Here is a 25,002-nt window from a genome sequence, read left to right on the forward strand (position 1 = left end):
CTCGTACAAGCAACCGTCACTCTTCATTTCAGTCGATACCACGCTCCCACCAAAAGCTTGTCAGCGACTTCACATCCTATCTCGCACACCAGACACGAGCTGCTCCGGCTAGCAACTCTTGCGCTTATTGCCAACCTCTTTGTTGCCACCCACGGATCATCAACCGCATTGTGCTCTCTTGCTTGCTGCATTCTTCCCAGCGTCGACGTCATCAACATCCAATCACAGCTCCGTCTTTCAAAGCATGGCATCTATTGTCCGCTCTTGATCCCCACCTCGTCCTAGCCTCCTCTTACTTGTATCAACATCTGCATCTATCCGCTCTCGCTTCTACATCCACAAGCGAACAGTTTCCGGAGTCCTCTTGCTCGATCTCTCCACGTCGAATACACCCCTTGCCGCCCGCATCCGTATATTCTTGATTGCTCGCAACACACGCAGCTGCAGTCGAGCCACCCCTAGACATTTTCGATTTCAGCTATCGACATCTCCTCCACGTCACATAGCCATCATGGCCACAACATTGAATGCCCAGTCGGCTTTGCCGAATCAGGGCACCTTCATGACCCGCCAGACTTCCTCCCCTCTCCCGGATCTCTCCTCGCTTCCAAGCGACTTCTTAGATCACCTTCTCCTCATCACACAGACTCTGGTCAACTCTAGACCACCGCCTGCCGTGATGCGTGCCATGTCCAGCGATCCAACACGAAGCGCAAATGGTGCACCTTTCGAGAAACACGGCCACGAGCTCGCAGATGATGTCGCTTCCATTGACTTGAACCATCCCAAAAAACACACCGACGGCCTTGTCTGCTTGCCTTTGCCCCAGTTCAACTCTCCCCAGTGCGACGAGCGGACCAAGACCATCGAGGCCAATCTCTCAAAGCTCGCAGAGAGGCTATGGCGTGCCGAAGACCACCTCGAAGTCGTAGCTCGTAGTCAAGAGCTCGTTCGCACTCCAGGCGCACAGGAGGATCCTTCCGACCCATTACAACACAACGATAACCTCTTCTTTGGCAAGCCTTTCCCTTACCCGCTCTCCCATGCACAGCCTCAAAGCTCCTCATATCCTCTCAGCTACCCACTCGGCATGAGTCTCAACGGTCCTGTACTACTCGGCGGTCAACCATCACGCAACGACGACCCCATCGCTTCCTTCGAAAAGTACAACGACGAGAGCGGCCTCTCTGCTCAAGAAGAGCTGCGTCTGCTCAAAGCTCAGGTTCAGGATATTGCTCGCGTCTGTAAAGCCGTCGCTTTCGGAGATCTCACTCAGCACATTACCGTCCCCGTTCAAGGTCACGTCATGGTCGAACTCAAGGATATCATCAACCAGATGGTCGATCGTCTTTCGCATTTCGCCGCCGAAGTTACCCGTGTCTCGCTCGAAGTAGGAACTCAAGGCAAGCTCGGTGGTCAAGCCGAAGTACACGGCGTCGAAGGCACATGGAAAGAACTCAAGGATGTCGTCAACCGTCTTGCTGCCAACCTCACCAACCAGGTTCGAGGTGTCGCCCTCGTCACCAAGGCTGTCGCTCGTGGAGATCTCTCCCAAAAGATCGAAGTCGAAGCCGACGGAGAGATTCTCGAGCTCAAGGTCACGATCAATGTCATGGTGGACCAACTTCGTCACTTTTCCACCGAAGTCACTCGTGTTTCGCGTGAGGTAGGCAGCAAAGGTCAGCTCGGAGGTCAAGCCAACGTACCGGGCGTTCAAGGTGTTTGGAAGGAGCTTACCGATAATGTCAACCGCATGTGCTCCAACCTCACCGGTCAGGTACGATCCATCGGTATGGTCACTACTGCCGTCGCAAAGGGTGATCTCGCCAAGACTATCGACATTGACGCAGAAGGAGAGATGGCACAGCTTAAAGATACCGTCAACTCGATGGTCGGTCAGCTCCGTATCTTTGCCAGTGAAGTCATCCGCATGTCCATGGAGGTCGGTACCTACGGAAAGCTTGGTGGTCAAGCGCATGTGCCCAACGTCGAAGGTACTTGGAAGGACTTGACAGAGAATGTCAACAAGATGGCCGACAACCTCACATCGCAAGTACGAGAGATTGCACGTGTCACCAAGTGTGTCGCCGAAGGTGTGCTCACCGAGTTCATCAACGTCGATGTCAAGGGTGAGATCCTCGATCTCAAGCTCACCGTCAACAACATGGTTCGTCAACTCAAGACACTCTCCGATGAGATCATTCGTGTCTCGGTCGAGGTAGGCACCGAAGGTCGACTCGGAGGTCAAGCCAAGGTCAACGACGTCAAGGGTCAGTGGCAGGTGCTGACCGAGCGAGTCAACATGATGGCCAGCAACTTGACAACACAGGTGCGATCAATTGCCACTGTCACAACCGCTGTCGCACGCGGTGACCTCAGCAAGACCATCAACGTCGAAGTTCGCGGCGAGTTCCTTGACCTCAAGTTGACGGTGAACAACATGGTGGAATCCTTGCGAACCTTCTCCTTCGAGGTAACACGAGTCGCCAAGGAGGTCGGTACCGAAGGCAAGCTTGGTGGTCGTGCTACTGTGCTTGGTGTCGGCGGTACATGGAAGGATCTCACCGACTCGGTCAACACCATGGCTGCCAACTTGACGCTCCAAGTGCGTGCCATTGCTCACGCCACCACAGCAGTAGCCCGCGGTGACTTGACGCAAAAGGTGACCATCCCCGTGTCCGGAGAGATGCTCGACCTTGTCAACACCATCAACAACATGATTGACCAGCTCAGCTTCTTCGCTTCCGAAGTCACACGTGTTGCTCGTGAGGTGGGTACTGAGGGCAAGCTTGGTGTCCAGGCGCAAAAGAAGGATATCGAGGGCACATGGGGCGAGATCACGGACAATGTCAACATCATGGCCAACAACTTGACCTCGCAAGTGCGTGCCTTTGCCCAAATTACAGCTGCTGCCACCGACGGCGACTTTACACGATTCGTCACCGTTGAGGCATCAGGTGAGATGGACTCGCTCAAGACCAAGATCAACCAGATGGTGTACAGTCTTCGCGACAGTATCCAGAAGAACACCGCAGCAAGGGAAGCCGCCGAGCTGGCCAACAGATCCAAGTCCGAGTTCTTGGCGAATATGTCGCACGAGATTCGAACACCTATGAACGGTATCATTGGTATGACGGCGCTCACATTGGAGACCGAATTGTCGCGCTCGCAGCGTGAAAACCTTGTCACTGTTTCCACGCTGGCTGGCAACTTGCTTGCTATCATCGATGATATTCTCGATATCTCCAAAATCGAAGCTGGTCGCATGAACGTTGAAGAGATTCCCTTCTCGCTGCGTGGTATCGTCTTCAGCGTCCTCAAAACACTCTCGGTGCGAGCGACGCAGAAGAAGCTGAATCTCATGTATGAGGTGGCACCTGACTGCCCTGACCCGCTTATCGGAGACGCACTCCGACTCAAGCAGATCATTACCAACCTGATCGGCAATGCCGTCAAATTCACCGATGCGGGCGGACGTGTCGCGCTCAAATGCAAACTCTCTAAGATGGTCAATAGCAACCAAGCTATGCTCGAGTTCTGTGCATCAGACTCGGGTATCGGTATCAAGCAGGACAAGCTCGATGTCATCTTCGATACTTTCTGCCAAGCTGATGGCTCAACAACGCGCAAGTACGGTGGTACTGGTCTGGGTCTTTCGATCTCGCGACGACTTGTCAACCTTATGGGTGGTGATCTCTGGGTGCGCAGCAACTACGGCAAAGGGTCCGATTTCTTCTTCACTATGGTGGTCAAGTTGGATCAGATCTCACCTGATCAAGTCAAGGAGAAGATCCGACCTTATGCCGGACGCAACATCTTCTACCTCGACACGCTGCACGACGAGACGGGTGTTCAGGCTATGATCGAAGACCTCAGTCTCAAGCCATTCACAGTGCACAGTGTGGAAGAAGCATCGCATCGCAAGCGCGGTATGCCACGTATCGACGCTATCATTGCTGATTCCCTTGCTGTTGTGGAGGATCTGAGAAACGTCGAACACTTGCGATACATCCCTATCAATCTCGTCTCTCCTGCTCAGTTGACCCTCAACCTGACCTACTGCTTAGACCACGGCATAAGCTCCTACATCAACACTCCCACCTCCGTCGCTGATCTCTACTACGCCCTCCTCCCCTCCCTCGAATCTTCCGCCGCCACCCCAACCGAAGGCTCCAACGAAGTCACCTACGACATTCTCCTCGCAGAAGATAACGTCGTCAACCAGAAACTGGCATGCAAGATTCTCACCAACCAAGGTCACAAAGTTGACATTGTCGACAACGGCCATCTTGCTGTCATGGCGGTGAAGAAACGACAGTACGACGTGATCTTGATGGATGTCAGCATGCCAGTTATGGGAGGAATTGAAGCTACAATGGCCATTCGAGAGTTTGAAAAGACTCTCGGAGATGAACAGGTGCCGATCGTGGCATTGACAGCACATGCGATGTTGGGTGATAAGGAGAAGTGTTTGCAGGCTGGAATGTCGGCATATGTCAGCAAACCGATTAGGAGGGTCGAGTTGATAAGTACGTTGCATTCGCTGTTGAGTCAGAAGAAGAGTAGCGATAAGAGAGCCTAAGCTCGCCGGAAGAGGCGCATCTTAGCCCTTCTCACTCGATCACTTCGCGAGGCAGGCGAAGGGGGGTTTTGTATTCTCATCTATGCCACTATACTTAGTTTCCATAATTGCTCCCCCAGAGCCGTGTTAGTGTTTCGGTCCCCGTATATCTTAAAGCAACGCAATCTTTATACATTATCAGATCCACCGCAGTCCGGCATGTGCAAAGACTTGATTGTGGGGTCACTCTTGATCTCGTTCGAGCCGAATTCTCACAAGAAGCACAATGCAGGGGATGGTAGATCAAGGGTTTGATTGCAAGACACAGCATCCAAAAAAAAAAAAAAAAAAAAAAAAAAAAAAAAAAAAAAAAAAAAAAAAGGCGATTCGTTAACGAAAGAAGGGTGAAGGTGATGTCTACGACGACCACTGCAAACTCCACTGGGAGCTCAGATGGCTATGCAATCCGGTAACGTTGAGCAACTGCTTTCCTTGGTCCCAGCTGAACTGGGTGTTGTTGTTTCCTGCGAAAGTCACAGCGTTGGGCTTCTGTTTGACATCCAGCACAACAACGTAACCGAGCTTCTGGCTTGGGTTGAAGTCTCCCTGCAGCTTAACGTCCAGTTTTCCACTCTCTGCCGTCACCGTCAAGGTAGAGTTGGGGGCAGGAGCTGGGGTTGCTCCGTCGTCCAGATAGAAGCATTGCTTCGCTTTTCCGTCGTTATTCAGGTTTACGACTAATCCGTAGGGGCTCTGAGCGGTCTCGTAAACGGTGTATGCGGGTTGAGAGTGAGTAAGAAGCGCGCGTCCCGGTCGAAGATGTACGTTGATCGTGCTGAGAGGAGCTGGCACCGAAACATTCTTGTTGTACTCCACCTCCAGGGACTCGTAGCTGAAGATGTTCCTCCATTTACCCCCTGCGTCAGGGAACAAAGCCTTGACCTCGGTCACATTAGGCTCCAGTACGGGGGACACTAGGAGGTTATCACCAAACATAAACTGATGAGCATAATCCTTGGTCTCCTCAAACACCTCTTCGAATTCGTACCAAATAGCCCTAACCGCCGGTTCACCACTCTCAGCGCTCTTCGCCATATGGCTGTACAGCGTGGGAAGAATCTCGTACCTTTTCCCAATCGCAATCCTACTAGCATTCGCCACACTATCCCACCTAAACGGCTCCTGAGCGATAGCACCGATAGTGTTGTGGTTGCGCATGAACGGCAAGAAAGCACCCAACATCATCCATCTATTGCACAACTCTTCATCCGTATTCCTGTTAAACCCGCAGATGTCGGCACCGATCATGTGGATTCCGAAGATTTGGAACTGTAGTACTCCGTCAATGCTCTGTGCCATGCCCGCTCCTGCTTTGTACGCTTCTTTTGCAGGGAGGATGTTGTATAGCGCATAGTTGTCCCCGAGCCAATGACCGGTGAACTTACCAGCACCAGGGTAAGTTGAACGAGAGATGAGGAACGGTCGTTCATCAGGTCGGATCGAACGAAGTGCGTTGTAGAAATGCTGTTCGGAAAGTGTTCCATCGAGATTGTGTACGTCATAGAAAGAGTTGGAGGAGTTGGAGGAGACGGCAGACATGGAAACGGTTTTCTTGTCAAGGTTGATGTTGAGCGGGGTTTCGGAGATGTGGATTCCATTGTGCATTGCGTAGGGTGGGTTGGTAAGGTAGCGTTGCGAGCTGTTCGAGTATTGGTAGTTGGGGTCGTTGGGTCCATACTTGTCGGCTCCATCGTCCTGCTGTCGCTTAGCCGGGACTACATCCTTTTCTGGCGAGAAGGTGGGGAGGAGAGAACGACGTTGTTGCTGCGAATCATCGTTGTTCTGCACCGGTCCATCACGGTAAGTGTAAGTACCATTGATAATAAGGTTACCAGAGTTGCCCCAAGTCTGGTTGTTGTACCCCTGAGGCCACCCAGCAACGCTAGTCGCAGGCGTATAAGCAGGAGTATCACTCAAGTTCGTCTCCGGACCCGCAGCATTGCCAATAACAAAACTACTGGGCTCATTCATATCCAACCAGATGCCCGAAAAGTCAACCACCTTACTGAAATTCCCAATCGCCTCAGTCCACCACTTTTGCGCATTCTCGGCCTGTTGATCTACAAAACTCGTATATCCTGGCCAAACCTCTCCAATATACTCGCTTCCATTCCTGTTCCTCATGAACACGTTCAGCTCGTCCCCCCTCGTACCCGGATAGTACACATCCGAAGAATTAGTGGGAGCTTTGGGAATAGCCATATCGATAATCGGAATATAATGCTGATGATTCTGCCTCAGCTTGGAAATCATAGCAGCAAATTCGGTGGGCGGGAAACGGTAAGGATCGGTGGTGAAATCGCGGAACTCTTGCATATAGTCGATATCGTTCCACTGCACTTCGAGCGGAATGTTTGCGGCTCGCATCGAGTCAATGATGGCTTGGGTGGAAGAAACGTTAGTGTAGCCCCATCGACAGAGGTGGAAGCCATAAGACCAATAGGGATGGATGACCGGGTTGCCGATAAAGTTTACGTATTGTTGAATGGCGGTGTTGGGACTGTTCTTTCCCTCGTCGCTGGAGGAGTCGCCGGAGAAGAATCGGAAATCAAGAGTTCCGCCGATGGCACGATACTGAATCACTCCCCTTCGCAACAACACATCCATTCCGGCGGTGTTCTGGAGATAAACAGTATGAGTGCTCAACTTGGCATCCTTTCCTTTCCTAGCCTCGGTGTAGACTGGGTGGTAGCCATACTGATTAGAATCAACCGGCGTACCCGCATCCAAGGTAAAGAAGGGTTGCAGAGTTTCGTCCGGATTCCTCCTGAAACTACCCGTAACATACTCTCCTAGCCCATAAACATTGGCGCCTTCAGGCAGGGCGGAGGAGAGCTGGAGGTACTGGTTCTCAAACACCATCTCGTGTTTGGGCATCGCAGTCGAATTCCTCTTTGTATCACTCGAGACATTGTTGATGCCTTGTTCGTAGGTGGGAATGTTTTGCGAGCGAGTATCAAAGATCACTTCGCCGGAGGATTTGCGTTGGATCCAAAAGGCCCAACTGCCATTGCTGGATTGGGTAGCGTTCTCTGCGGTATGATGGAAAACTAGATCGCTTTCCTCTGCAGTGGAACCTTGCTGAATCTCGTCAGGATTATCCGAAGGCCTGTCGTAGATGAGGCGATTGGGAAGCTGATACTGCTGCTTAGCAGTATCGTATATATGAACGTGGAGTTGATGTTTCTTCTCATACACCACACTGAGCGTCAAGTTCGAGATATCGACGCCGTAAGCATGACAGGCATCACCAGCGAGCGAGAGTTGAGCTGTGAATCCATGCTGAGACTTTTGGGGTTCTCCGACTAATTGGTAGCCAGGACATTTGGTGATGTCAAAGGAAGGGGTGATGGTGCGGTTGTTGTTGTCGGCACGGGTCTGGAGTATAGAAGTTTCAAGCTGGTGTTGGTCGATAATGGATGATGAGGGGAGTGCGAAGGTGGATGAGAGGGTTGTGAAGAGGGCTGCGGCAAGGGAAGCCGCTTTGATGGAGCGCATCTTTGCGGGAAGGGGGAGGTCTACTCTCTTGAGGAGGACCTTAGGATGATCGATAGTGAGGAAAGAAGGTAGGAAGGAATGGTTGGGTCCGCGTCCTTATATGGCAGGGCAGGGAAGGGCTCAGTCGGATGACGCTGAACAAAGAATTGCATCGAACGCTGAACTCTGCTTTGCGTGGTGAAGAGAAGATCAAACCGGCAGCGGGGCTCCAGAGCAAAACACAAAGGCGGGGGGGGGGGGGGGGGGGGGGGGGCGAAAAGAGCCGACGGCACTCTGTGTGTGGAGAAAGCAGAGTTGCACCGAAACGAAAGCGAAAGCGAGATGATGCAGAGTTATGTTAGGAATGCAGATCTCCCACGGTTGAGAACGGCGGAAGCAGCGATGACCAAAAATGGAAAGATGATAGCCAAGAAGTTTGCACTTATGCCCCTCCTTCTAAGCGAGTCAGAACCTGCTCTCGAGGGTGGGCAGGTGCACAAGAGAAGAAGTGTGCAACTTGCAATGCTTCGGCGAAATGCTGTTTCGGAAAGATCTCGGAGAGATTGTTGACTGCTTTGGAAGTTGCAGCATGTGTCCATTCGAAGGTGAAACAGTATGGGGACCCCTTTGGCAGCATGAAAAGGCTTCCGCATTGTTCGCTTCGACAACACTGCATGTTTCTGGTGTGAGAGTCTTGGCGTTCTCGATTGCTTGCATTGCTTGCATTGCTTGCATTGATTGCATTGACTTGATTGAACGATCGCGAGAATGCAAACCCCTCGTTTAGGTCGTGTGGGAGAGAGAGTATCGTGTGTCTACGAACAAGACGAGCTCGAATCGAAACATCTCCTAACCGAGCCTTGCTCTCTATGAAGCAAGCGAGACCGAGACCGAGTTCGGAAGCCTTGCTCACAAGAGCTGTCTCTCTATGAGATGTTTGTTGTGAGAGAGCAAGAGGGAAGAGGTCAAGTTTCGGTGGAACTCGTCAAAAGGAGACTATCGTATCGATGATGGCTGTCGACAGATGTCAGAATAAATGCGATGTAACATTGACCTCAGTTTTTCTTTTCTTTCCGCCCGAGAGAGCTTTTGGCAGTGTTGGTTTCAGCTGCACTTTTTGAATTGGCAGCCTATTTGCCGCCTATTTGCAGCCTATTTGCAGCCTATTTGCTGCCCCTTTTGGAAATAAAAAAGGGGCAATTCCAATCAGGGTCCAACTTTGTATCTCTCAATAGAACGAGATGGTTGCCGTTGTATTGATAGTTGGGCCGTGAAGCAGCCGAGTTGTATTCCAGCATGCATTTGTAACTGCCCAAGGCCTCCTATTCCACTCTTCTATTCCACTCTGCTATTCCACTTCTCCTCATCAACACTCCTCTTCGCTCTCTTGCTTCGCTATACAATACACCATCTTTGCATTCTCTCTCTCTCACACACACATCATCTTCATTCAAGCTTCTACACTCCTTCACAAGCAACACGGCTCGCCGAGCAAACGTAGCTGTCATTGCTCGTAGGACACGCCCTACGGAAAAAGGAACACGCCTCACTCCAGGATCGAACCATGGCTGCTGCAACAGCACGACCGCAAGGCGCAAGGCCCATGCCTTCATCTTCTGGCTCTGGTGGCAGTGGCGGCGGCAGCGGCGGCGGCGGTGGTGCTATGCCTTACTATGGAGGTGCTGGTGCTTTTGCTGGTCCCACCAAGGAAGCGGCTTGGTACGAGCATGAAGAGCGTATGCGTCCTTCCTACATTCAACAGCCTCCTCCTCCTCCTCCTCCTCCTCAACCTCTCGCTCAGCCTATGCACTACAACCGGCCCTACACTTCCAGAGGTCAACCTCCCGTCAGCCCATCTGCCTATGCCAACTCCAACGCACACTTCGCTCCTCAACAACCACAACAGCCAGCATACCCCAATCCTCACCACTCCCAGTCACAGGCATATCAACAAGCACCGCCTCAACGCAGCTCTCCCCCCTATCCGCCCCACATGACGCTACAACAACAATCTCCTTACCAGCCTGCCGAGGCGCAGTATACCCCGAAGCTGCCTCCCCCTCCGCAACGATATGCTCAAGCTGCTCCTCCTCAGTCCTCAAGGCCACCTCCCTCTCCCTCGGCCAAGTATGCAAACCCTCACCTTAACAGTGCGCCCTCCCGTTTCGCTCAGAACCCCTCTTATCGCGACTCGGACGACATGCCTCGCTCCGCTGTCAAGGGCAGCGCATTCATGCACAAGGGCTTCTGGGATATCATGTCGCTCGTCAACAATCAGGGTCCTTCGAACAACCGTCTCGCCCCTCCTTCTTCATCAAATGCCGGACGTCCTTCGTCTCCGGGCAAATTCCGCTCCACGCTCAGCAAAGCTTCCGGTGCTCTGCGCAAGAATACCCAGGACAACTTCCAAGCCGGTCCCGAGTACGGCTATGCTCCCAACGGCAACCCATCGCCTCGCGCTCCCGCCTCTCCTACCAAAGAGCCTTCTGCATCGGCTCTTCCAGGTGCTTGGCCTCGCCCCGCTTTTGCTTCTCCTTCCACTCACGCAGCTAATGCTTCCGCTGTGAGCACCGCTCTCAACTTCTTTGCTCCCGCCGTTATGGGTCCTAGAGCACAGAAGAAGCGTATCAGCATCGACATGGTCGGTTCGCCTCAGACTCAGACCTTTGTCCACGCTGCTCATGCTAGCGATGCCGAACAAGCCGAAATCATCCTCAACAGATGGAGTCGTGATGGTGTTGGAAAAGTCGCTGATCCTACTTGGGTTGAGCCCATCAAGGAGGCTCTGCGTCTTCAAGCTGCCAGAAACCAGGCTGAAGCCATTGCTCAGGTACAAGCCGCTATGCATCAAGACAGTTTGATTCACGAGAACCCTCGGCAGTTGCAAATCGTCAATGGTGCTCCGAGCCAGATCTCGATGCTCACCACCACCACCACCACCACCACCACCACCACCACTGCTACTGCCGGTCACAGCACTCTTTCCAACACTACAATCCGTGCCAATGTTGGTCAAGGTGCTCCCTTATCACCTGCACGCGAGTGCAATGCTTTCGCTCGTATCGCAGAAGAGCCTCATTCTGGCATCGATTCGGAGCTCGAAGCTGCTATCCATGCCCAGCTTGCACTTGGTATTTCCTCCTCGACTCCACCTCCTCCTCAGCCCGCATTTGCCAAACCTCCTACTCTCCGCACCAACACAGCTGGAACTTTGCTCGTCAACCCCTCTCCACCCGTTGCACGCGATGGAAATGCTCGAACTCCAGACTACATGATGCACCGTCCGCCCTCACCCAACACCGATGGTACACCAACTGCTGCATTCAACCGCAACAGTCGCAACATTGACGGTCTCCCTTCTGGCGCCCCTCATGCCATCAATGCCATGTTTGAAGCCCCCGCTCCTGCACCAGAGCGACCCAACTCGATGGTCATCTTGGACTCTCTACGCTCAATCGACACTGCAGGTATGACTTGCCTCGCCGACTTCTCTCAGCCTATCGGTGCAGCTGTTCGACCATCCCTCGAGACCGTCGAGAAGAGTGTCGCGGCAAAAATCTACTTCGAGAACCTCTACTATGGAATCCTTAAAAAGCCCAAAGCGCGTGACACACGTCGTGCCGGTCTCGAAGCCGAGCTCGCCTCGCTCCGCATTCCCGAAAGTAACAAGGAGCAAATCCGCGAAGCGTGGATGGCCAACGAAACGCGCTACCTCCGAGACCTACGTGCAAGAGTCAACGTCAACTCGTTCCTCAAGCTCAAAACCATCGGTCATGGTGCATTCGGTGTTGTTGCCTTGTGCAAGGAACGCCAATCGGGTCAACTTTATGCGATGAAACAGCTGAGGAAGGCTGATATGCTACGTAAAGGTCAAGAAGGACACGTCCGCGCCGAAAGAGATCTTATGACGAGTGCCTCTGCTAGTGCGAGTGCAAAGTGGATTGTAAAATTGGTCTATTCGTTCCAGGATGTAGACCATCTTTATTTGATTATGGAGTTTATGGGTGGTGGAGATCTGCTCAACCTTCTCATTGAGAAAGACATCTTTCAGGAGGACTTTGCGAGGTTTTATGTGGCAGAGATGATTCTGGCCATTCATGAAGCTCATTCGTTCGGATATATCCACAGGGATATCAAGCCGGATAATTTCCTTTATACTTCGGATGGTCATATCAAACTCGCCGACTTTGGTCTCTGTCAATCTTTCCACTGGGCTCACGACGGCGCATACTACGATCAGCAACGGAAGAATCTTCTAAAAAAGCACGGCATTGATTTGGACGATTCTCATGCGGCTGCGGGGATGCTGAGGGCGAGGCAGAATACCGGTCGTGGCGGTGCTAGGCCGGCTCAAGCTGGTGCCGGGTTGAGCGATAAGGAGTTGTTAGAGATCATGTCGGATCGTAACCCGGACGGAACACCAATGACGCATGTCCTCACTTGGAGAGAGAAGAACAAGAAGAAAATCGCTTACTCGGTGGTAGGAACGAACAACTATATGGCACCAGAAGTGTTGAGGGGATTGGGTTATGATCAGGCTTGCGATTGGTGGAGTTTGGGTGTCATCGTTTTCGAGATGTTGTACGGCTACCCTCCTTTCGTTTCAAAGTCGAGGCATCTTACGAGGCAGAAGATCTTAAACTGGAAGCAAACACTTAGGTTCCCACCCAAGCCTCGCATCTCGAGGGAAGGGCAGGATTTCATCGCCCGTTTAGTCTGCGAACGCGAGGATCGTCTAGGCAGCACAGCATCCGCTTCGGTCTCCCGCCCCAACTCCTACCTCCAGTCAGCCCGACGATCCGGTTTCACCAACCAAAACACCTGCACTCCCCAAGGCAGCGGCTTGCAAGACGGAGTGGAAGAACTCATGTCTCATCCTTGGTTCCGCGGGATCGACTGGGACAACCTCCACAAAAGCCGACCACCCTTCCGACCAGCCCTTTCGCATCCTGGCGACACAAAACATTTCGAAGACGATATCGAAGATGCTCCCCTCCCCGCTCCCGGTGCTGTTGATAATCCAAATGCGGACCAGCCAAGAGATCCGATGCTAAGGGACAGAGAACAAGGACCGAAGCTGTTGGAGATGAGGAAACAACTCGCCTTTGTTGGGTACACGTTTAAGAGTCCAAAGGCGTTCGATCCGAGAGAACAGCTGGATGAGGATAGGGTAGCTGCTGCGGAGAGAGCTGCTGGCTATAAGGTGGGAGGAGAGAGGCGTAGGAGTAGGGAGCCGACTGAGATGGGAAGTCGGATTAGGAGTATGTCGATGTAACCCCTAAAGCCCCCTTGGCGGTTTAGGGTCGGTTCGTGGACAGCAGGAGGGCAACTGTCCCTTGTTCTTGCTTTCATTTCGCTATACACCTTTTCATTCATGGATCTGTTATTCACTTGTGTTTCGTTGCTAATGCCCTTATCAAGTTCTCATATCATCGCCATTTGCTCGTATGAGGAGGAGACCGCGAATTTGAAATACAGTATCGGGGGAAGTTCAGCTACTTGGCTTCCCGATCTTACTACCCTCGTGCATGTGGGATTGAAAGATACTGTATGTGCGCTTAGATCGACAGTCTTGCTCTCAAGAAAAACCCTTCACACGAAACTCTTGATACAGAAACGTTTGCAGGGAATGGCGGACAGGGAACTTTCGAACACTCCTCCTTCTCTTATACAGGCTCTGTGAAAGTGTGAAAGGCTGGTGGTGACCACACATGCATCCGAACCTTGCTGAATTGGTGTGTTGTTTGGAGATGCGCGCCGTGCACACATCTTGTCTGAGAGAGAAAGGGGGAAGGGGGAAGGGGGAAGGGAATGTCGGGCTTACATTTCCAGCATCCCTCTCCTCCTCGTACTGTTCATCACGGCCGCCAACTCAGTCCTTTAGAATGACAGCAGCTTCGATTCCCGCCCGTCTCGGCGAACGACCCGTCATGGATAGCTCCGTTGTAGCGCAACTCGCGAAGACCGTCTTAACACCACTCTCTGGTCTTCCATTCCTTACTCAACTCTTGATCGGCACCCTCGCCCTGCTATCAGGATGGATGCTGTACAACCTCACGATCTCACCACTCTCCCGTTATTTTGGCCCTCTCTCCGCCCGACTCGGCATTCCCTTCTGGTGTTTCTGGCACACGCTTCAGGGCATCGGCAAAAACATCAGCTTGATGGAGGTCTCAAAGATCATTCCTGAGATCTTGCTCAGGTATGACATCAAGGAGCCGATTGTCGCACCCACAGTGCAGAGGCATGGTGCGACCGCTGGCCTTGGAAAGAGCGCAAAACAGCCGTCGTTCCAGGGAAGAAGCTGCTGGTTCCTTGAAGCACATGTAAGTTTATCACTGAATAAAGAAGTGACACTTAGCGACGCTTATCGGGAGATATCAGTCTAAGTACAGTGTTCAAGCTATTGAGCAAAACACTATACTATATTGACATCAGGGAGAGATTGTGGTGAGAGACTCGAGCTCTCCGCTTGATACATATACAAAGTACTGGCACATCCCACATGTGGGAGCATCATCCTCAATGATGAAGTACGACAACGAGCAGGGCCCCCAGTAGTACCCGATCTCTCACTTGTATCGGCTCTACCTGATCTTCAGTGTCTTGCTGGATCGTTACCTTGAGCAATCACGCCCATTTTTCCTTTCGTCGAGTAGTATTGAGATCAGCATACTGACTCTCAATTGCCCTTGCTGCCTTCTCATCTTGAAAGAATCTTTATGTCGAGCTTGTACCACTCAACACAGTCTAATGCGTCGACTGTGCATCGCTCTGTATGAATATTCACATGAGACCGGCCAGTTGAAATTGCATGGATGAGGAATGTGATGCATTGCATTGAAGACAGTCGACTACAGTCAGCGGTGAATGGGGATGGGCGGTAGTTCTCATCAGCTGTTGAGACGCACGGCAAACGAACAAAATTGGAATGAAGGGATACCAAATGGGGGTGAGGAATATTCGAAGCACAAGTAGCGGACGCAAGGACCCTACGGTCGAATATAATGCAATTCACTGTGAAGCACCTTGCCATCTTTATCTAATACGAAGCCGAGCAACTCATGAGTAAGTGGATCATAAGCTTTGAGGTGCTTTTCCCTGTTGAGATGAGTGCGCAGATCGGAGAGCTCTGCCGCTCTCACATCAAACATCGCGTTGCTCCCTTTTACCTGTTGCCATGTAGGCGTTCTATAACCTAAGAATCGTCGGCTTTTTGGTTTGTCGAACGGACGCCCCTTCATAAGGAACTGAGCGTTCTGACCATAGGTCTCCCCGAACCTCCTCGAGTTCCTGAGATACGTATGAATGTCTTCCACCTCGGGAGTTATGTATTGGATAGAGTCACCAACGCCAAGTTTCATGCCCGCGTACCGGGGCTCATCGGGTGCGTTGTCAGACGGGGGGCCTTGAAGCCAGACCTTCCTGTAGCTTTTCAGAGCATCCTTCACTGTGGTTTCAGGAACAGCTTCTGTATGAAGCACCGGCACGCGCATATAATGAATATGAGTGCCGAATTGCTCATCCAAAGCTTCGCTTGTTAGGGGTTGCCTGTTTGGTTCGAGCTTGAAGTCGGGTGTTGCGTAATATTCAAACTCCTTGATACCAGAAGGTTCTAGAGGAGGAGCTACAGAGCTAGAAGAATCACCATGCTCCATCGGCATTGCATGGCAAAGTAGGGCTGGGAGAAGCAATAGGACGAGTGCTGAGAGCAGCACCATCCATTACTGAAAGGTTTGGCGCATTGCCAGCATTACTCGAGAGGATGAAGTGGCAAGGAGAGGTCGATGAGGGAGAGACCCGAATGAGACAGGGATACAGGGGGTCTTCTTATACCTTCTGAGCCCTCCTTCCAGAAGGACAACATTTTGCTGCAACATGGCAATGTGTGGCGATAGCTCTCTCACGTCTTTGCGTTGTATTGCGCATCTCGGTCAGCCACCTAGCCTTCATTTTCCCTCTTTGTCTGAAATCAAACTTCAGCAATATTGCCTCCTGGTCGGTGGCACCGATTGATCTGGTGCAAGTGGGAACTTGAGTCGGTGCATTCAGACACCGAGACATGAAGGTACAAAAGTGCTGTGGTGCAAAGTGCGAAAGCTATGGACAAAGAGAGTATGCCAGCAAACAATGCTTCAATCCACCAGCACAATGTGGGTGTTTTGCCCTAGGAGATTCAACGTGCAGTTTAAGGCAACATCAGAAAAGCCCACTTCATCGACATTGTTAGGAGTAACTATCCTGACCGTGCATTCGGTTTCGACTCGCAGACACCTTGGGGGTGAAGCTTGCTTTGCTGCTCGACCTCTTTCACCCGTGCATGTCTTTTCATAACAGTCTTTTCATAACAGTCTTTTCATGACAGTCTTTTCACAACAGTCCGAGTCAAGAAGAAATGTAGCATTGATGCATAATGTGGGATCTCTACGCCACGAAGGAAGTGGTCGTCTAGACTTTTGTCGTTCCTGTTTGCCGTTCTTGTTCTTTGCAAAACCTGAATCCGTATACACTTTGCGTAGGACAACCAACAAGCCGCGGCTAAAACGGAGAAGGTCGAACAGAGCTAATTGGCGAAAGTGAGCGATGGCGCTATTTCCAGACGCGAGCCGTGGGATATTTCGAATTTTCCAGCCTCAATTTCCTTTTTTTTTCCCTACGATGTAACATCTTTCGAACCAAAAATACATCTTGTCGACATAGTGATGCTCACCCATCTCCCTCGCTTCCCCTCGCCATTGTCATGCACCGCGGTGTAGCCTTATCTCTCTTGGACAACGGCGGAGTAATCTGCCTTGCAGCTGGATACTTGATCTCATCGACCTCCGCTCACGCTTCTCTTTCTCTCATTCCCACCTCGCACACTCGCGCAACATTCCCCCTCTCCAGCCTCAACCCAGACGATCCCAGCGCGTACAAAGATGCGGTGCTGCTCGCCACTCAGTTCACCGAACTCGACAAACGATTCGTACAGACTCCCAAGGTGGAGCATCAATGTGGTGGAAACGGTGTGGCAGAACTAAACAAGCTAGCAGTGGGAGAAATGATGGAGTGCTTGAGAAGAAGCGAGAGAGAAGTGTTGGTTATAGACCACACGGGAGAGACGGCAAGATTGGCGGTGTCAGTGTTGAGGCAGGCCAGAGTGAAGGCGTTTAGCGTTGTTGGTGGGTGGGAGGCGCTGGTTGGTTGCGCAGTCGAGGTTGTGAAAGCCTAGCCTGTTCTCTTTCGCTGTGTTTTGCTCAGTGTGCTTTGTCTGTGCGTTTGTTCTCGTACTCGCATCTTTTGCTGTATATCACTTCTGGAATCCGATCACCGTGTGTCTTTGTGTGATACTGTGCATTCCCTTTTTTTTCGTGATGATGCTACAGTACAAAGCCCTTACTGTTTTCCTCCGCCGAACAAACTCGGGAACGGGTGATCCTCCGTCGGCTGCAGCCAATTCAACTCATCATACACTGCCCTCTCCTCGTCGCCTTCGATCATATGAAACGTATAAATGAATCTACTTTTATCGCTCAAATTCTTCTCACTCTTATGCAAGACACTTCCATGAATTAAGACCAACGTCCCCGCCTTACACTCTGCTACGACTGCTTCTTGTTCGTTCCATTTGGTTTCTTCTTCGTTGCTTAGTTGGAGGAAGGTTGTTCCTGCGTCTGGATTACCCTGCTCTTTTCTAACGAATCGCTTGTTGACTCCTCGAGCGATTCCGAGTTGTTCGTTGTGCGGATCGATGGGTCGAGAAGTGGCAGAGGCGGGTGGTGGAGGGATGGTTTTCTTGGGAAACCGATGCGAACCGGGCATGAAAGAAAGACACCCGTTGGATAGAGTGCAGTCTTCTAAAGCAAACCAGAAGCCAACCGCACTGGGCGGGTCCGTGTAAAGAAACGTCGAATCGTTATGACTAGGCACAGCACCACCAATACTAGGCTGTTTACAGATAATCATACTCTGTAGCACCTTTGGATCCTTATGCACCCCTAAAATCTTTGCTACATTTTGCATTCCCTCACTCAAGCTAAATTCCTTAAACATTTCATCGTGGATGTGCAGACCATGTCCGCACTTGTTGATGGCTCTCTCTTTGGGGACGAGAAGAGTTTTGGTAGTGGGATCGAGCGCGCCTTGTTCGAAGAAATAGTGGATCTTATCACCAGAGTCGAGGAAATAGCGGTCGCCGACATGGGCTTCTTGGCCTCGAACGTTGTCGGAGGTGGTAAATGCGGTTAGAGGGTGGTTGGAAAGGGGGAAGGTGGAGATGAGGTGTTTGGAGCGGGCGAGGAGTGGGGCGGGCTCGAAGAATGATGGTAGCAAGAGGTAGCCGTCGCGATGGAACTGCAAGATTTGGTCGGGGGTGAGGTTGCCTTTGGAAGACATTGTTGCCATGTGATCAGGGTTGGCGTTGGTGGGAGGTTGTGATGGGGGAATGGATGAGGAGGTGAGGAAAGTGAGGGAGGTGAGAGGGTGGTCTTTGCGGGGGAAGCCAACCTGCGCTTTGGCCGGCTTCTCGGATTGATTTTCGAAGCTGTTCCCGAAGAGCCGAAATTATTCGAGATGTTAGAGCTATGGTTATAACACACCAGCGTGCCAAATTCGATTGACGCCATTTGAAAACACGGTTAGATTGCCGCTCAAGCACGGCCCGATGTAGAATATACAGCCGAAGGGTCCATCGAAGAGGTGCAATCCATATTACCACCATCTCTCTCGTCAGGCCGTTCGTTGCCACTCAGATAGATGTGGACGAGGTAGATAGACACCCGCACCCGCACCCTCACCCTATACACCCTGCGGCGTCATGCGGTCAGCATCGATAGAAGCCGGCACGGCCTCCAGCTCACAAACAACCGCTCAAGACCAGCAACGGCTACTCGACCCGAACTCCAGCAGCCAGCACACCGATGGCGATGATGACTTCACAATACGCGCCGTCCTAGCTGGCTTGCTGATTGGCTGCTTACTCGCATTCACCAACCTCTATCTGGGTCTACAGTCAGGATGGATCAGCATGATGTCCCTCCAAAGCTCGCTTTTAGGGTTTGCACTATTTCGCATCATTCCACGCCATATCGACCTATCTGGTCGACGGTTTGTGCTCATGTCAACACCTTTTACGCGACAAGAGAACGTTTTGGTACAAACAACAGCAGCAGCCGTGGGAGTGATGCCCTTGTCTGCAGGACTGGTGGGTGTGATTCCAGCACTGAACAAGCTGACGTGGGAGAAGGATGGGAGTGGTCCGATTGATTTGGACTTCTTGCAGCTGTTGGGGTGGTGCTTTGCGCTGGCCTACTTTGGAGTCTTCTTTGCAAGTCCACTGCGAGAGCCGATGATCGTGAAGGAGAAACTGACGTTTCCGAGTGGCACAGCGACTGCGCAGTTGATTGGGGTGCTGCATAATAAGCCGCTGATTGGGATAGCCAGCTCGACGGCTGCAAATGGAGTGAATCGTGGTCAGGTTAGGAGATGCAGTCATGCACAATCAGGCGACGTCCAAGGCGAACAAGACACCGAGAGAACGGCCTTGCTCAGCAGTCAAGATCATTCCCAAAGCTACGAGGATGGCGACAACCGCAACGACGAGACTGGCAGCAAGGACGGCATCGACAACTCAAAAGGCTGGAAGGCGCTAGCATGGTCCTTTTCAGGATCGGCAGGCTTCACCATCCTCTCGTACTATATTCCAGTGTTGTACGCCATGCCGCTGTTCGACTTTCTCCCTCCGCACAACCTGGCTTCGATGTGGGGATTCTGGTTTACACCTTCGCTTAATTACATCGGTCAAGGCATCATCATGGGCTTGCCGACCACGGTGAGCATGGCAGCCGGTGCAATCGTGGGATGGGCAGTGCTTAGCCCTCTAGCGTACTACAAGGGATGGGCACAGGGACATCCACTGGACTCGGAGAACGGAAGCAAAGGATGGATTCTGTGGATCAGCTTGGCCATCATGTGTTCGGAGAGTATTGTGGGCCTAGCCGCTTTGGTTGCAAGCAACGGGATTCGCGATCTGCACAGTATGGCAGCTAAGAAGAAGAGGCGGCAGGAGCATGACGATCATGATGACGGAGAACAGCAAGGGAATGAGGGTGAAGAGGCAGACAAGGATCACGAGCCGCCGCATCGACAAACTCCCAAGACGTGGGTGGTCAGCGGTCTAGTCGGATCGACATTGATAGCTGTAATGCTGATCTACATCGCATTCGGACCAGAAGGCATCTCGCCTTGGGCTACGTTGCTGGGCATCATACTCGCATCGCTGTTTGCCATCCTGGGTGTGCGTGCTCTTGGAGAGACCGATCTGAACCCTGTCTCGGGCATCGGCAAGATCTCGCAACTAATCTTTGCTCTGGTTCAACCGGGCAATGTGGTAGCCAACTTGATCGCAGGAGGTATCTCGGAAGCAGGCGCCATGCAGGCAGGAGACTTGATGCAAGACTACAAGACAGGTCACCTGGTGGGTGCATCACCAAGATCGCAATTCAAAGGCCAGCTGATTGGAAGTACACTCGGCATTTGGATCAGCAGCTTTGCATATAAGCTCTACACGAATGCATACGAGATCCCTGGACCGCAATTCCCTGCACCAACGGCGGCCGTGTGGCTCAACTTGGCGAGACTGGTCAACAACGGCCATCTGCCCGACAAAGTCGACATCTTCATGATTGTGTTTGGCGCCATCTTTGCGGTGTCAGGATTGATCAAGACTCTGGCGAGGAGCAAGGCGCTGCGACAGGAGGGTGGCCAGGTCGGGAGAAGCACTGCTGGTAAGGTGGCCAAGTTGGTACCGAGCGGTATTGCATTTGCTGTTGGCATGCTCAACACGCCCAACTTTTCGTTGGCAAGGCTGGCGGGTGGCTTGACTGCGCACTGCTACTACTCAAGGCGGAGTGCATCTGCAGCCAGCTCAGCGGCTTCTTCGTCCAAGACACCTGCCGCTTTGGCAGGGATCGGCATCATCATCGTGGCAAGCGGTTTCGTGTTGGGAGAAGGAGCAGCTAGTATCGTGACATTGTTGCTGAAGCAGAATAGTGCGCAAGCATGGACGTGTGCGGGCTGCAGGGGAGGATGCGCAGGTGGATGTTCATAGAGATGCCTAGAGTGGAAGAGCTATAGGGCCCAGTAGCGGATCGCATCTAACCAATCACATACCTCGTCGAGATGCTATAATCTGTGGAAACCAGGCTACAGATGATGGAGGCAGGAAGGAAAGCTGCTCGACACTGTCGCCTCGAGTATCACTCAGCCGCACTATGACCATGTGTGTTGTGGTTGTGGCTCTGTTTGTTTTCGGCGCGACTCGTCAGAAAAGTGTTGGTCTCTGACGCGTCTGAGCTGCGGATAAAAAAAGGTGTCACGTGAGAACGCGATTCTTTGGTGGCAATCGTGTTAATTTCAAGTGGCGCAAAATCTTGTCGATTGATGTCGACTTGTTTCCGCTCCTCCACCATCCTCTCTTTCCGCATTCTCGAACTCGTGGAGATATAGCTCGGCAGCTGCCGTCACCTCCGTATACGACAACACGGTGAAAAACTTCAATGGAGAGCGCAAACGGGCGCTAAGAGCTACTACCTCCACATGACCTCGACCAGCTGCGCATTGACGGCTCACGGCTGAGGTGGACCTGAAGACAGACCGACCGGTTGCCTGCATGCTCCTTCTCTTGACATCGGTGTGGAAGCAATATGTTTCCGCCCCTTGCATGTTCTGGTCAAACTCCTACGATGCCAAGACCGCTTATGCCGTCCATTACCAACAAGGTGCTCTCAATACCCCAACCGTAATCAAGATTCGAACGCTCTACAAACCCTCGTTGATATCGGCAAGGACTCTGGCGACGCAAAGCCCAACATCACCATCGTCAGCTCAGTTAGGCATTGCCTCCGATTTTCCAGGCATGAGGATTCTGTGCGTGGCTGAAAAGCCATCTATCGCTAAAAGCATCGCTAACATCCTTGCCCACGGCCATACCTCCAACCGCCCTGGAAAGGACAAGTATTGCCGCAACTATGACTTTCAATACCGTATGCCCGACGTACAAGGCATGGTCGATATGACCATGACCTCTGTTCGCGGCCATCTCACCGAAGCCGATTTTGGACCGCAACATAAAGGATGGCGTTCTTGTCAGCCTAGCCATCTCTTCGAAGCGCCCATCATCACTGGCTTAAGCAACGATGCCAAATCCATCGGCCAGAACCTGCGGATGGAAGCAAGAAACGCCGACGCTGTCATGATTTGGACCGATTGTGATCGTGAAGGTGAACACATTGGCAGTGAGATTGTCGAAGAGGTTCGCAAGGTGCGCCGCAACATCCGAGTCATGCGGGCCCGCTTCTCTGCTATTATCGATTCGCAGATCCACGCCGCATGTCAAAACACGGTCGAGCTCGACTGGAGAGCTGCCGATGCTGTTGAGTCTCGCATTCAACTTGATCTCCGCATTGGTGCTGCCTTCACCAGAATGCAGACCATGGCATTGCAGAATCGAATGCCTGCTCTCAGAGATGCGAGCCAAGTGATTAGCTATGGGCCATGCCAGTTCCCAACCCTCGGATTTGTCGTTGATAGATACAACAAGGTCGTTCATTTTGTCGCCGAGGCGTTTTGGTACTTGCAAGTCGACAAGACACGAAGCATGTCCGGCGGCGATCCATCTCCTGATGATCCTCCAGATCAGATCTGCAAAGTGACGTTCAACTGGGATCGTGTCCATCTCTTCGACAAAAAGGCTGTCGAGGTCTTTCGTGATCTCTGCCGAGCTAAGCGAGAAGGCACGGTAGAGAATGTGACCAACAAACAGACCAAGAAATGGAAGCCTTACCCGCTCACGACGGTAGAGCTTCAGAAGTCGGGGTCGCGTTTGCTTCGTCTTGCACCCAAGCGGATCCTTGACATTGCCGAGTCGCTTTACCAAAAGGGTTTCTTGTCGTATCCAAGAACGGAAACGGATCAATACGACAAGGATTTCGACTTCAATACTCTCATCGCTAAGCAGACTGCCGACGGAGCTTGGAGTGGGATAGCGCAGCGACTGCTAGATGGCGCATTCGAACGACCACGGAATGGCAAGAACAACGATAAAGCGCATCCTCCTATCCACCCTACTGCACACGCCGGAGGCTTGTCAGGGGACGACAAGCGAGTTTACGACTATGTCACACGCCGTTTCCTCGCCTCTTGTTGGAGCGACGCCATCGGATCTCAAACCACGGTTGCCATCGATATTGCTGGGGAAAAGTTTCACGCTTCGGGCCTCGTCATCCTGCAACGCAACTATCTCGAGGTCTTCACCTACGACAAATGGGAAGGCAATCTGCTGCCACCCTTTGTCCGAGGGGAAAGGTTGACACCAACACGACTCGAAATGAAGCAAGGCTGCACCTCGCCACCGAAACTGCTTACCGAAGCGGATCTTGTCAATCTCATGGACAAGAACGGCATTGGCACAGACGCAACCATTGCCGAACACATAGCAAAAGTGATCGAGCGCCAATACGTGATGCAGGTCAAGGAAGGCAAAACAAACTACCTTGTACCGTCAACTCTGGGAATTGGGCTAGTGGAAGGGTATAATCAGCTCAATCTGGAAAAGTCGCTCAGCAAACCACTGTTGCGGAGAGAGACAGAGTATAGAATGTCGCTCATCTGTGCTGGGCAAAGGACGAAAACAGAGACGATCCAAGAAAGTTTGGAGGAGTATAGGGAGGTATTTGCGTTGACGAGTCGACAGTTTGGCAGGATAGCGGATACGGTGCTTCAGTATTTGACCAATCCAAATGCCGGGCAGGAGGCGAGGGCTGTGGAACTAATTGAGAGGGATGACGATGGCTTTGCTGGTGATGAGAGCGATGCGGATGACTTTGATGATGGGGGTGGTGGTGGAGGAGATGGTGGAAGGGGACGGGCTGCTCGAGGGAGGGGTGCAAGCAGTACAGCGACTCGCGGTGGAAGAGGCGGCCGTGGTGGTGCAGCAGCAGCAGCAGCAGCAACTACTCGACGTCCTCCTCGGCCAGAAGACGATGATGACGACTTTACCATGTCTGCTCCCGCTCTACGGAGCTTGAACAGCACCAACGGCACTGGAGTCAGAAGATGCATGTGCGGCGAGCCAGCAGTAGAGCGCACCACCAACAAACCCGGCGCTAATCAAGGACGCAAGTTCTTCGTCTGCCCTAAACCGATGGACGATTCTGGCAAGTGCGACTTTTTCGATTGGGCCGATTCCAGCAATGGGCCCGCGCCACCTGCCAGAGTCATCCCAGCAAAACGACCGAGTGCATCAGATAACGACTCAGACAATCGGTCGTCCAACGTGCGCACTTACAACTGCAATTTCAATTCAGGAGGAGTTCGACGATGTGACTGCAACCTGCAAGCGGTTCTCAAGACTGTTTCGAAAGATGGGCCGACCAAGGGCAAGGCTTTCTGGGCATGCAATCGCGAAAGTGCAAGACTCAGGTGCGGATTTTTCGAGTGGGATGATGGCTCTGCTGACACCTCTGATAGCAACGATGGTGCTGGTGGCGGAAGGTATGGAGGTCAGACGAGCCGTGGCAACTCACGCAGCAGTGGTGGAGGAGGCGGGGGAGGCGGAAAAGGGGGAGGAGAATGTTATAGATGCGGTCAAACAGGTCATTGGGCTTCGGACTGCCCCAACCCGCGACAGAACTCGAATTTGAACAGCAACAGCAACAGCAACAGCAACAGCAACAGTAGAACCTCAGCAGCAAAGAGAGGCAGCAGCAGTAGCACTCGCGGAGGCAGGGATAGAGGAGGTAGCAAGGCAGCCGGCAAAGATGATGGTTGCTTTAGATGTGGCAAGAATGGACATTGGTCTAGTGAATGTCCCGGCTGATGGAGCACGCTTTCCATCGGCACTCGGCGAAACTGTTGTATTGTTCTCC

The 25,002-nt window shown here is 52.2% G+C and overlaps 7 protein-coding genes across 7 annotated transcripts; 4 read left to right on the top strand and 3 right to left on the bottom strand.

Moving 5' to 3' along the window:
• Positions 1–511: 511 nt before the first annotated feature.
• UHO2_03420 (putative nik-1 protein (Os-1p protein)) lies at positions 512–4,582 on the top strand (the record flags this gene model as incomplete). Its single annotated transcript, XM_041558335.1, has 1 exon — positions 512–4,582. One exon carries the CDS (start codon positions 512–514, stop codon positions 4,580–4,582), a length of 4,071 nt encoding a protein of 1,356 aa, XP_041414269.1.
• Positions 4,583–4,978: 396 nt separating this feature from the next.
• On the bottom strand, positions 4,979–8,119 carry UHO2_03421 (putative Alpha-glucosidase precursor; the record flags this gene model as incomplete). The annotated part of the gene is made up of 1 exon (XM_041558336.1): positions 4,979–8,119. The coding sequence occupies one exon, from the start codon at positions 8,117–8,119 to the stop codon at positions 4,979–4,981; it is 3,141 nt and encodes a 1,046-aa protein (XP_041414270.1).
• A 1,543-nt stretch (positions 8,120–9,662) lies between these two features.
• On the top strand, positions 9,663–13,373 carry UHO2_03422 (uncharacterized protein; the record flags this gene model as incomplete). The annotated part of the gene is made up of 1 exon (XM_041558337.1): positions 9,663–13,373. One exon carries the CDS (start codon positions 9,663–9,665, stop codon positions 13,371–13,373), a length of 3,711 nt encoding a protein of 1,236 aa, XP_041414271.1.
• A 1,717-nt stretch (positions 13,374–15,090) lies between these two features.
• On the bottom strand, positions 15,091–15,762 carry UHO2_03423 (uncharacterized protein; the record flags this gene model as incomplete). The annotated part of the gene is made up of 1 exon (XM_041558338.1): positions 15,091–15,762. One exon carries the CDS (start codon positions 15,760–15,762, stop codon positions 15,091–15,093), a length of 672 nt encoding a protein of 223 aa, XP_041414272.1.
• Positions 15,763–17,473: 1,711 nt separating this feature from the next.
• On the bottom strand, positions 17,474–18,472 carry UHO2_03424 (uncharacterized protein; the record flags this gene model as incomplete). Its single annotated transcript, XM_041558339.1, has 1 exon — positions 17,474–18,472. The coding sequence occupies one exon, from the start codon at positions 18,470–18,472 to the stop codon at positions 17,474–17,476; it is 999 nt and encodes a 332-aa protein (XP_041414273.1).
• A 421-nt stretch (positions 18,473–18,893) lies between these two features.
• Positions 18,894–21,185, top strand: UHO2_03425 (uncharacterized protein; the record flags this gene model as incomplete). The annotated part of the gene is made up of 1 exon (XM_041558340.1): positions 18,894–21,185. One exon carries the CDS (start codon positions 18,894–18,896, stop codon positions 21,183–21,185), a length of 2,292 nt encoding a protein of 763 aa, XP_041414274.1.
• An 807-nt stretch (positions 21,186–21,992) lies between these two features.
• On the top strand, positions 21,993–24,953 carry UHO2_03426 (uncharacterized protein; the record flags this gene model as incomplete). The annotated part of the gene is made up of 1 exon (XM_041558341.1): positions 21,993–24,953. One exon carries the CDS (start codon positions 21,993–21,995, stop codon positions 24,951–24,953), a length of 2,961 nt encoding a protein of 986 aa, XP_041414275.1.
• Between the last annotated feature and the right edge of the window lie 49 nt (positions 24,954–25,002).

The sequence above is a fragment of the Ustilago hordei genome (genome assembly GCF_900519145.1).
Source record: "Ustilago hordei strain Uho2 genome assembly, contig: UHO2_contig_05, whole genome shotgun sequence".
Lineage (NCBI taxonomy): Eukaryota > Fungi > Basidiomycota > Ustilaginomycetes > Ustilaginales > Ustilaginaceae > Ustilago > Ustilago hordei.